The 12,733-nt window shown below is 38.2% G+C and overlaps 1 protein-coding gene across 5 annotated transcripts in view; it reads left to right on the top strand.

Annotated features, from left to right (window-relative positions):
• Positions 1-12,733, top strand: part of NUP153 (nucleoporin 153) — a 44,208-nt gene that overhangs the window by 24,022 nt on the left and 7,453 nt on the right. For 2 of the 5 annotated variants that reach the window (XM_066188529.1, XM_066188556.1), the window contains exons 9-17: positions 1,465-1,611; positions 2,337-2,389; positions 4,896-5,049; positions 6,633-6,770; positions 7,141-7,233; positions 7,462-7,552; positions 7,876-7,995; positions 9,618-10,232; positions 12,292-12,486. In XM_066188529.1, the coding sequence (XP_066044626.1) occupies positions 1,465-1,611; positions 2,337-2,389; positions 4,896-5,049; positions 6,633-6,770; positions 7,141-7,233; positions 7,462-7,552; positions 7,876-7,995; positions 9,618-10,232; positions 12,292-12,486 (1,606 nt within the window). The remainder of the gene's footprint in view (positions 1-1,464; positions 1,612-2,336; positions 2,390-4,895; positions 5,050-6,632; positions 6,771-7,140; positions 7,234-7,461; positions 7,553-7,875; positions 7,996-9,617; positions 10,233-12,291; positions 12,487-12,733) is intronic. The other 3 variants (XM_066188537.1, XM_066188547.1, XM_066188566.1) reach the window with 3 other exon arrangements.

A 12,733-nucleotide genomic window follows, 5' to 3' on the forward strand; every position in this document is an offset into this window, starting at 1 on the left:
TTTACAGGTCTTTTTTTTTTTTTTTTTTCCCCTTTTTGTGGGATTTTTCTTATTTTGATGATCTATACCAGATAGAATAACTCTTAGTGTATTGAACATGTAACTGGGTTAATTTTTTTCCTTGTTGTACATACCTGTTTCACTAGTTTGATATCCTTTTACAATAATGTCATCTGCCTGGCATGTGAAGATAAAGTGGAAGATGTAGTTTCCTGGGTTTTCGTGAGGCTTTTGGGGCTGTCCCTGTTGTATCCATCTGAGCAAATTGTCCAGCTCCGGGATGAGCAGGATGCAAAATTGCAGTGAATTTGGCTACATCTGGCTGGTGATGGGTCACCAGCAGTGTTCCTCAGGATCAGTTCTAGGGCCAGTGCTGTTCAGAATATCTCTCCATGATCTGGAGGCATGAATTGAATTCCCCATTAGCAGGTTTGCTGATGATGTGAAACAGGGAGGTGATGTTGACTCTCTTGAGGGACAAGGGTCCTTGGCAGAGAGATCATCAGTGTGATGAAATTTAACAAATTCAAATGCCACATCTTCATCATTGAGATCATGGGACTGAGTGCTCAGCAGGTTTGCAGGTGACACCAAACTGAGCGGTGCAGTTGACACATCTGAGGGATGCCATCCAGTAGGACCAGGACAAGCTCTAGAAGAAGTGGGCCCATGTGAAGGTTATGCAGCTATGCACCTGGGTTGGGACACAACCATCTGTTGATACTGATTTCAATAGTAGACGCATCCTAAGTCTCACTCATATCACCAAGGCGACAGATGATTTGATATATCATGGGGACTTTGGGGTCTTCCTTCTTTCTCTATTCAGTTAAGGCAGTTTTGCAGAATATACGGTGCTTTCTGTTTAATAATTAGCCATTGTCTGTAAAAAAGCTTTGACAAGGAAAGTCAGACCAGTACTCTTAGGAGCATCAAATACAAATCTAAAACATTGGCACATACATCAATGAGACTTCTTTAAAAGTATTTCACAGTTTATTTTTTTTTTAAGTGTAACTTCAGAGGAAGAAAATGTAGGAAAAAAAAGAAACCCAGAACCTGGTTTAACACTGGTTAACCATTTCAGTATTAAATTAATGGATTAAATCAGTTAAAAAATAAAAATCACAATGAGGGCAGAGAAGAGGAAGGGATGGGAGCATGCTATTGAAACATGAGTTATTTTGCTTATAGGAATATCGTTTATTTTGTCTGTGAAGTAACTGCCAGATTTTGACACAGGATTCAGTCAGACTTTGACTTTTCCTGTAGCTTTTTGGATTTTATAACCAATTTTCTGGTGATTACCTTCTGCAAACCAAATGTTTTCAACACTTCCACATAGTTTTCAGTGGGTACTGAGGCTGGTGGGAGGCTTATAGTTCTGTAACTTTTATCATCAGTAAATGCTGTGCTAAGTTGGGTGGGTGCAAGGATAAATTGATTGCTGCTTCCCTTTCAAAGATGGATTCGCAACATCCACCTGTCCAGAAACTTGTGACACCAAAGCCAATCTCCCTGACTGGGGGTCGGATTACGTATTTTAAACCATCTCTGAAATCAGCTACTAATTCCAGAAAAATTCACCAAAGGGTAGATACAGACCATCAAGTAAGTAAATTTTCATGTTCTAATTTGCCTGCTTTTTGCAAGGTTGGAATGTGTCTAACCGGTCTAAGTCTCTTTCTTGCAAGAGCACCAATAGTATACTTGAGGTAAGCATTAAGAAAAGACAGTGGGGACCTTTGTGAAAGAGGTACTGAGAGGTTTTATGAATATAATTGTATCTTTGGCACACTAAGTGGCTGGTGCTTATTTTCACAATGTGGTGGTGTGCTGTTGGGCCATGGTTTTCACAGTGAAAGAATATTAAAAAACAGAAACACAAATTGCTTTTACATATGCTGCTGTTCAGAAAGTTGATGGAACGTGCTGATGTTGTGTATAAAATGTTTCAGGTGAACTGCAGGCTCCAAGTGAGATTTCTTGCAATTACCAGTTCATACCACATTCCTAATTATCCATTCTGATCACTTCAGTGTGGATGGAGTCCCTGATAAACTTTCTTTAAAACAATACTGGTATCTCTTTTGGAAAAGTCACCCATGGTTCCACTATCATTCTGAATGTAAAAATGACCAGGTATTAAATATATGGGCTGGAGATTTAGTGGATAGTCAGAGTGGTTAGGGAACAAGCTTAAGCAGATTAGGTATATTTAGTGGTATAAATAAAAAACAGAACAGCACAAAATGTGTGTTTGGTTGTCTTTTCTTTGTGTTTTGTTTATTAATATAGTCATATAAATCTTGAAATAAATAAAACTTATTTTGCAGGATATGATGGAGGAGAGTTTTCCTGCAGAAAAGCCTGTAAAATCATCTGAAAGGTATGACAAATCTATTAATTTAAAACACTTAAAAGAAGAAAGCCCCCTCCTTTGTCAGTACAGTCTGCATGATTGCCTTCTTTTGGGAGGACAGGAGCAGTTCTCAGTAAAAAGGAATAGAAAAAGTGAAAAAAACTGTATTATGAGAGAGTTTAACTATTCGTACATCTTGGTGTGCATTAGGGGAATAGTTCTTAGTTTCAGGTAATTAAATAATTGCTTGGAGTCTGAAAGTTTTGTTGCACAGGAGTTTCTTTCTGAAAAATTCTTTATAATGTGAAATGTCTTACAGTTCAGGAGTAAATTCAAGTTTTAGTTTTCTTCTTGTTTTTTTTTCTTGTTTGTTTGTTTGTTTATACAAAAAGCTAGAGGAAGATTGTTTACTGATGTTTCTTACATGACAAAGGCACTTGCCTCTGTGAGTTTGCGTGAAAAACAGAAGCTCTTCACAGTCATCTGAAGACAAATGCCAGCTTGTCTCTGAAAAAAAAAATAATTCCAGGAGACTTAATAATTATATTTCTTCTTGAGGAGATTGTCTTGCATTGTGCTGCTTGGTCAGCATAGAATGACTTGACATAATATTGATGACTCTCCCTTCTGGGGAACTAACTAATCTTTTGGGTAGTGCTTGAATTAAGGTACTGTGTGCTCCGAAGATGACATTTTTTTGAGGATTCAGACCTTTCAGAGAACAGTATTAGAGAATCTGCTAATGTGTTGGCTCTGTGTTCATGTTCCAAGCAATTCTTACATTGCCTTGGGTATTCTTTGGCTTGCAAAAAAACCCCAAAGCCAACCTTTTGTTTTACAGTCTAACAGTTTGACAGGAACCATCTTTGGTTTTGGCAGGGGTGCAGACAGATGTTAGGTTTTAATTGTGGGTTTTCAAACTGTTCTAAGTTTTCTTTGGTGCAACTCCTTTCTCCATGTAGAAGGGAGATCCAGGAAACTGATACTGCTTTTCATTTGTTTCACAAGTTTCACTGCTGAGTTCTACTTTTGACTTAAGACTAGATGGTCCTTTTATTTTAACTCTTTTATAAAGCCAGTCTCTGTTGATGGTTGTATTATGGAGTAGGAATCCAAAACTAGTAAGAGCCAGAGTCTTTTCATGCAGCTAACCTGCAGCACTTTGGTACATCTGTGTTCAGCCTAACAAAGGCTGGTTAGTTTTTAAACCAGCATCAGAATTGTAGGTTGGACTGACTTGCTTGAAGACAGAACTGTCTTTACCCCTTAGAAGCTGACAGGTGTTAACGGAAAAGAGGAATATGGGCAATCATAGACACACTATAATTGTTTCAATAAAGATTTGTTTTGACATGAGATTTTGTTTCGTAATTCAAAGTGATTGTCACTTCGGATTAGGGAAAAGTTTGAGCATATGGCTTTAAGGATCTGGCTTCCTCTCAGTGGTTACCGTGCTGCGCAGATGTTTGCTACTATCTGAGAGGTTTAGACCAATTCTTTTCCTCAGTCCTCCAGAAACTTGACCTGGTATCTTCCAGTGTCATCCAGTGTACTTTTGTAGTGACTGATTGGCTGTATGATAAGCTTGATATTGTAGTTTCTTTCAGGGATACTTAATTGTAATGCCATACTGCTTTTTGTTGTTACTGTTCCTTAGTTCCCTTCTATTTTGGGATGTGGCATGGCTTTGGTTTGGTTTGTTGTTGTTGTTGGGGGTGGGGTTTGTCTGTATGTGCGTAGGGGGTGCACGTTGATGTGTTTTGAGGTTTTTCATCTTTTTTTTTTTTTATTTTTTTCTTCCCCCTTCCCACTTGGATTAGGGAGTCTTTCTGGTTTGGCTCTAGGCTTTTGTAATGAACAGAGAAATGCCTTTGTATGCCTTACAAAAGGGATCTGTATTCATGTCTGAAAAGACTTCTGGAATGTTGGCACACCCAAACACCTCTACTGCTTCTGCTGATGGCCTCAGGAAAGCCAGAGCTGCTTATGAGGCTTCTGTCATATTTTCTTGCCACACAAGTTTAAGCCTCTCAATTCCATAAGAGCTGTTGGCAGCATTTCCTGTGTGCGCACACAATCACGCCCGCCCCCTGCCCATATATTTTTAGTTATTCTTTATATCCCTTCAGAGATACATGCTCATCACAGAATCAGAGGACTGGCAGTCAAAATTTCCACTGTCTGGACTATTAAAAGCAAACATTAGAAAATTACAATCTAAATCAGTTCTATTTCAGGTCTTCTGGCTTAGTCATCATTCCTTTATGGATGTTGTGACTGTTTTTTATCTATGTTATTCTCACTGCTGCTCTTATTCAGCTTTTGCTGTTTAAAACACCAGCTATTTAGGCAATTAGGAACTTGCAGGATGTTTTTTTCTGATTCTAATTGGCAGGTGACAGTTCTAGGATTAATAGTGGCTAAAATAGCTTGAAACAATTATTTGATGAAGTTGGTAGTTTTTCTCCTTTTTTTTTTTTTGCTTTCTTTTTGATCCCCTTCCTCAACCTTATGTATTTTTATTCTGCGCCAGCAATTTGAGCTACCCCAAACTCGACACCCCTGCATCCAACGGTCTGTCTTCAGGAGGAAGGATGGATAGTGCCTGTGGCAAGATGAGAAGGGAAAGGGAGCGATACTGTGCATCAAGACCTGGACAAAAACAACAACTCGTAAGGGTCTCTCAGGTTAATTGACCTCATTGTGATTACTGAAATAAGTAGCTTCATTGCCTCATAGTAATTTACAGTAATGCCATCAGTTTTGTGGGTGTTCTGCTGTGGCTTTCAGGGCAGGCTCCAGTTAAGTTATCTGTATAAGTACTTCAGCTTCAGTTTTATATTTTTAAAATCTTCCATTGTATTATCTTGGATATTCTTCATAAAGTTTCTTATTAGTTGTTGAATTAATAAATTTGGTAGAGGTTTGTAGAGTTTTTAGAAAGGAATGAAGTGCCAAGTATATAAAAATATACATTTTATATGTATGTCATGTAGAAAGGTATAAGCTGAGAGCCTGAAGCAGAAAAGAGTGTTTTGCATGTCTGCTAATGATCATTCACAGTTTTGGCACTTACTCAAACTCATTGTGAAGGTTTTTTTTTTTCTTGTTTTAATGGGAAAACTCTATTTAATGCAATGATAGTCATTACTGTCCCGAGGATTATCTTCCTGCCTGTGTGTTACATAAGCTGCCTACTACTGGATCTTAAATCTAAAGAGGTTAACTTGGCCTTCTGGCTGATGCAAAATAAAGAAGTAGTAAATACTGGAGAAGGTTTCTATAACAGAAATGGTCTCAATATCAAGGTGTGATTGACTTTTCAGATTAGATCCTTGAAATACGTAATCTGTGGGGTACATTAAATATCTGTATTAAATGTGCCCTTCTGCTTAGTCACTTCTGAGTAGACATTGGTTCTACTGTCCAAATTGTGAATAGAGTGGCTATTCCCATTTAAACCCTAACCAATCTAGTCTTGGTTGTCAAAGGGTTTAAAATACAAGGGTAAGAGCAGAAGTTTTTAAGGTGCACTAATTTCTGAATTTTAAATTTGCTTCTTGATACTGACTAGATTTACCAGAGTCTGATCCTCTGTGTTGCTCATCAGGGTCTCATTTTTGACTTTCTGTGCTTTGGTTTGGTTTGAGGGTTTTGGTACACAGAGGAGCACGCATCCTTCTTAAAATATTTTTTTTTCGGAGTTCAGGTGACTTCAGAGACTTTGTCAGCTGTCCTGTCTAATTTTGCAAGAGGAACACTTTCTTACTTGCCATGAAGTTGTGCTCTTAATTAAAAAGATAAAGGAATCATAGAATACTAGAATGGTTATGTCTTTCCAGATCTTTATTAAGTAAAGGACAAAACCAAAAATAAATCTTACCTGTGCCCCTCTCTTATCTGCTCAGGTAACAATTTTGAGCTTGCTTTCAGTATTCTTACTGGTCGGGTGATGGATGTAGTATCGCATGGAAAGAGGCCTGCCATAAATAAAAATTATGTGGCAGACTTATGTGGGAGGTTAGGATTCCTTTTGAAAACCTGCTTTGTCTACAGATCTCTCTGTTACATTTAACTTTGTTGAGAAACTAGTGGGGGGACAGGGTAGGAAGGTAGTAGGTCTTAGGAAAAAGAAAAACTAAAATTTACAAATTTTTAAAGAAAGAGAAAGATTAAAATATAAAACTTCGCTAAAGAAAGTGAAAAATTAGGTTTTACGGCTTCTTCAAAGAAAAAAATTAAACTAATAAAAATTAAAATTTGCACCTAGGAGATGGAGCAAGAAGAGCTACCTGAAGTACCTCTGCCCATCAGTTCTGCATCGCTGCCGACATTCAACTTCAGTTTCCCTGCCAGTAATGCAGAGTCCTCATCACCCAGCATTGTTTCAAAAGCAGTGATGAACAAGGTAAATCTTTGCTGTATACTCTGAATACTTTTTCAGGGTGAGTATACATCCTCCTTGCTGAATCTTGCTGAATGTTAACTTTTTCTGTGGTGCTCATGAAACTAACCAACCTGAGTATAACCCGTTGAATTAAACAGGGTTGTATTCAGATTGAGGGGTGGGGAGGAAGACGTATTTTGATATGGCTTCTCTCCATCTTACGCAGTCACTTGCAAGCTTTTTCTTACAACTCTTAGCTGTGGATCAGAAATAGCAAACATCTTCAACTTCACTGCAGAATGTCTGTTAGATAGTAAATTCAGGTAACTGCTGTTGTTTCACCTGGATGCTTCTCTTTTAGATACAAACCTTCATTCTTTTGAAAATACAGGTACAATCAGCAAGTAATGTTGGCAGTCCTACATTTGTGTTTTCATCTCCAATTGTGAAATCTACCGAGGTGGAAGTCCTACCTCCATTGTCTGTAAGTAAAATAAATCCCAACATTTTCTCAAGGCTTTAGTAGAATATTGTGGAACAATAAAGCAGAATTTGCCCTGGTAAGGGGGGGAAACAAATCTAGAGATTTCTGACTTGTAATTTTTCACCCATCATGCACCAAAAGTTTGAAGATTAGATTTCAGATTATTATTTGTGTGTGAAACTTGATTAAAATTTCTTAGAATCTAAGAAAACCGTCTCTTTTTCATAGCAGATGAAGTTTACATTTAGCGTTCCTGTCGTGAAGTCATCAGAACTTTCTGGATCCACTGATACACCAGTGACATCCATTCTTAGTCCAGGTAACAAAAATGTTAGCATTTCAAACATAGAGTGCTAGTTCTCTTTTTTTTTTTTTTTTTTTTTTTTTTTTTTTTTTTTTTTGTATGTTAAATAGCTAAGTGTGTAATTTCTAAGCTTCAGATTCCAGGCAAATTGTGTTTTCCGTGACAGGTCTGCTGTCTGCTTTTAGTCCAATTGTAACTATAAACTGTTGTAGATAAGGTCGAATTTTGAAGATTCTTATTTAAGAAGAATGAAACATGAAAATTCTTGTTTCTAGCAAACATCAATATATTCTAAGTGGATTTCTTTGTAAAAGGTGGGTTTTGTTTTATCTTTAAAGGTAGTGCCACTGTAAACAGCACCAGCAATAAGAAGGAAGAGGAAGAAGAGTATGATGGGTTCTGCAAACCTGCTAAGTTCTTAAAGCAAGGAAGTGTGTTAGACATCCTAAAAAGCCCTGGTGAGATAATGAACTCTTTTAAAAAATATTTTGCAGAGAGTACACTTTTGCATATAGCTGCATTGATTTTTAAAAAGCCCAGCACAACGGCAACAACAACAAAAAAAAAAAAACAAACCAGACAATTTGTCACAGTTACGGCAGTGTCAGCAGTAAATACAGACTTAAATGCTACATCTGTTAGGCTTGATGCCCCCTTCTGTTAAAAGAGGCTTTCATTGCTGCTGGGAAAACTGCAGCTTCAAACCAGATGCATCCCTTCTCCTTTACATGTTAGGTTGTAATTCAAACTTAAGTATGAAAAGAATTAGTCAAAGAATCGGTGTTTTGTTTAAATAAATAAAATGTATGTAATTGGAAAGGAAATGTCTGTAATATGCTTCACAAACATTCCTCTCCCACAGTCACCATCTCCAGAAATCAAGAGTGGTAAAGATAACTTCATTCCTAAAGGTGTTTCAGAAGCTGCATGTCTTTTGGCCTTAAATGTTGACAGTTATTGTGGGTTTAGATGTAGATTTTAAGTAGCAGTGGGCTGTCTCGCTTTAAAAAATTGGTTTTCAAGTCATTGCAATTGTTTTCAACTGTTGAGTCAAGGGTGTTTGTGTAGATGATGTTTTTTGTTGTAGGAAAAAGGACTTAATTGAACTTGATCTTTCTCATAAGCCTTGAAATATGGCAGGACTTCTTATTATGAAATCTGTGTACAGCTTAAGAAGGTAGTGCCTATTTATATTGGAAAGAGCTAAGTGAGAGAAAATACACTGTGTGTTTTGTTTAAGGAAACACCTGTGGGTGAAGTGGCATTAGTTTTCTTTATCAGTTTAGCAGAATCAGGTTCTAAATCCACACTGTTTGAAGATTTCACTTCTAATATAATAAAAATAACCCCAAAGCCACAGTAACAAAACAATAAAAGAGAAACTGTTATTTTAGCTTTACAGTTAAACTGGGCTGATATTTAAGATGTGTTGCTGTAGCATTTTCGTTAGTGTTTCCATATATATTCCATAGTGGTTCTTGTTTTCTGGAAAGTTAGCACCTTTGAATAAAGAGTTGGCCTGTGCCCAGTCCATTTTGAACAAAGTGTGTAGAAAAAAAATTGTGTGTTTGTCTTGATTTTTATTGCTTAATTATTACTCAGTATTTGTGGGGGAATACTGTGTGGATTGCTTCTCCAAGAACCAATTGCTGCACAGCTACTAAGTAAATGTGAGTCATCTACTATGGCAGAAATAGCTTTAGAAACTTGATTCGATTGGGCATGGTGTCTTAAAATGAAATTGGATTATTTCCAGTCTATGACAGATCGTCAGCTTTCAGTGCTGTTTGTTTATACTAGTGGCAGATACAAATGAGATTTGTATTTAAGAGTTTCTTGGAACTGAAGAGTTAATCAGGCTTTAAATAAGTGTTGTTGTGTCCCAGCTCCGCATATGAAATTTCATCCCTTTAGATAAGATTTCCATGGACTTCCTCTTGCAGTTAGTTGGAAGGTGTAGTTGTAACCACTGACGCTTGGTTTAAATTTGTGCTGTCTACTATTGTAAGTAACTTCCATGCAGCCAGGGTACAGCTTCATTAGTAAGACCTCTCCTTTTTCTTTTTTTTTTTTAAACTAGGCTTTATGTCTGGGAAATCACCCTCCTGTTCATCTGCACAGCCTGTTACAAGCACAGTGGTCTACACAAGGCCTGCAATAAGTAGTTTTTCTGCAGGTAAAGACACCTCTAAACAAGCATCCTCATTTTGGCAGTCTGACACACACGACCCGTGTCTGCAGAACAAAACCACAGATGGCAAATGTGTAACGTGTGAAGCTGCTAAAGTGTCCACTGTCGAGAGTACGAAGCAGACGGTCAGTGTGAGTCCGTGTGTCTCCTCCAAGACAGCAGTTCCTGCGGCAGGGACACTGGGCTTTGAAGACAAATTTAAACCGGCACCCAACACGTGGGATTGTGATACCTGTCTGGTCCAGAACAAGCCTGAAGCTACAAAATGTATAGCATGTGAGACACCAAAGCCTGGAACAGGAGTGATGCCTGCTCTGACAATGCCAGTGGTCACAGACAACTTGGTGACAGTGACATCCACCTCCAGCAGCACTGGCACAACAGTCACTCTGGGGTTTGGTGACAAATTTAAACAGCCAAAAGGCTCTTGGAACTGTTCAGTGTGCCTTCTTCAAAATAAGGCAGAAGACAGCAAATGTGTAGCTTGTCAGTCTGAGAAACCAGGTTTGTTCTTTTCTTCTCTGTTGTTTCAGTCAGTCTATATGCATTATTTAGAGAATAAAATGTGTTGCATATAAAAAATATTTTGAGCAGCGTGGCTGTATGCCAGACAGGATAGATTAGTGGCTCTCTTCAGGAATGGTTGCAGGCACTTTGGGGTCTCAGCCCAGATTGCATGAGTTGAACTGATCATGAAATGTATTAGTGCAGAGCTGAACTGAAGCAAATATACCCTGCTTTACAGCTAGTGAGGAAAGATGACTGAAATGGATGCCTTATTAACTTAAAACCAATGGACTCATTTTCTTTGGGGAAAAATGTTATTGGGGGTTAGGTTTGTTCCTTCTTTCTCTAAAGAACTTTTTCCCCATAAGTTACCAAGGAGACCAAGTGTTGGATACTTGAGAGTACTTAACTGAAACAAAGAGGTGGACAAAGTTGGAAGGGGGAGATAACGCTGGAAAAAGAAGAGCCCAAACCAAGACAAATGTGAACTCCATGCAAGGAGCTAAAAACTACTGGATTTGTTGGGGTTTTGTTTTCCTCTTTCAAAACATAGGTAGAAGCAGTTCTTGCACAACATGGCTCAAAATGTCTCCAGTCAGCATTTATGTGGAATTGAGCAGAGGTATGAAGGCAGATTCCAAGTCAGTGTGGTCTTTAGCTAGTTATCTTGTGCTGAAACAGAACCATATGTTCAGCTATGCCTATGGGAGCTTTTCAGAACATGGATAACCTTGTTTAGGAAGGTCATGGTACTTACAGATCTTGGGGAAGCAGGTGCCTTCTTCTGTTCATTTCTGGGTTGTTTTCCATTATATGTCATTGTAACTGATTGTGAGAGAGTTTACCTTTTTGAAGCACAAATAATTATTTTAGTGTTAATTTTCATTGGCTCTTAACATAATTTGATGTCAAAAACATGTTTGCAAATGCATTCTGGGGGAAAAAATAGATGTAAGATGGAGCAGATTGTGCTTTTATAATCACTGTGTACTAAGAGTGGAATTTCTGCAGATAAGATAATGCATTTTAGAGGAAGCTTATTCTCATGGACTTCCTCGTGAAGACAGCCTCAGAGTGGTCAGCTGGCACATTTGTCCAAGACTCTGCCCATTGCAAGGAAGAATCTTGGAAGTGAGGGTTTGCCATGACCACCATGGTGCAGAGAATTGCAGAGTTATGTTATGTTTGTCAAGGGGCCGAGTGAAGCAAATAAAATGAGAGGAAATAAATTCACTGGATGTGCTGTGGAAAAGAAGACCCATTCCTGTCTAGGAAATGTTACTGCTTTGAATTTGAGAAATTATCTTGTGTCTCTCTTGAATGCCACCCTCAGTGGTTCACTATAGGTGAAGAGTGCAATTATGTGATGCTTTTGTGCCTTTGGGATGTTTGCTTCACTCCTGACTTGTGGAGCTGAAGTTTGCTCTTGGGGTGCAGCATCAAGTGCCATCTCTTCTTTACAGGGGAGAAAAGTCAGAGGGCAGGTGTTGGATTTTGCACCTCAGTAGCAGTAGGCTTCTGCTGCTGTTGAAGGCAGTGTAGCTTGTGTGGTGAACACAGAGTTGTGGGTTTGGAAGCTTTCAGTTCTTTTTTTTCTTTGGTCACTCTGCTCTTGAATGTGTCCTGTCCTTGTGACTTGCTGATGAATCGTTCTAGTTAAATTCTCAGCCTTGAATCACTTGACAGTGATCATTAACTCGAGTGATGCTAACTTTGACTACCAGTAACTGGTATCACCAGGAGGAATTCTTTTAGTTCAAAACAGTGCCTGTAATTTACATCTGAAATCGGCTGTGTTGCTCTATTTTATGAACTGCAGTTGCTGTTTAAATGTCACTGGTTCGATTTGTGCTTGAATTCATATATAGATTATAAAGAAGAATCCAGGCATTTTCTATTGTTTATGTTCTCACATTGTTTGACTCAAATCAACTTGATTTTTTGTAGCTTGGTTTTTTTTTACTGTTAATATCTGTGTGATTTGCAATTTAGTGAGCATTTAAGAGCTTTGTGTATGATTTAAGCAGGATGATGAACTATCTTACTTCTTTCTCAGGGAGTTCAGTGCCTGTGACCAGTAGCAGTGTTTCTGCATTTTCTGCTTCTTCTGGAGGTTTTCTGGATTTAGACAAATTCAAGAAGCCCGAGGGAAGTTGGGAATGTGAGGTCTGCCTAGTCCAAAATACAGCAGAAGCCACAAAATGCATAGCCTGTGAAAGTGCGAAGCCAGGCACCAAAGCAGAGCTCAAAGGTAATTCTTACTGAGAAGAACAAGGATGTGCATTCTGCAACTTTTTTCTTTTCCTTTTTTTTTTTTTAATACAGTGATTTTTCCTTTGAGTATGGCAAAACTGTCCATTTGTTGTTGAAGAATATTACCTAAATAAGATCGTGTGCATATGTTTGCACACCCATTCTCAAGAAGAAGATTGGGTTTTTTAGAGGAACTTGTGTCAGTGAAATCGGTGTTTGTTTCATGCCCTTATGTGTTGTTCATT

The sequence above is a fragment of the Chamaea fasciata genome, unplaced genomic scaffold, assembly GCF_029207755.1.
Source record: "Chamaea fasciata isolate MVZ Bird 193981 ecotype frontalis unplaced genomic scaffold, bChaFas1.0.hap1 SCAF_1, whole genome shotgun sequence".
Taxonomy (NCBI): domain Eukaryota; kingdom Metazoa; phylum Chordata; class Aves; order Passeriformes; family Sylviidae; genus Chamaea; species Chamaea fasciata.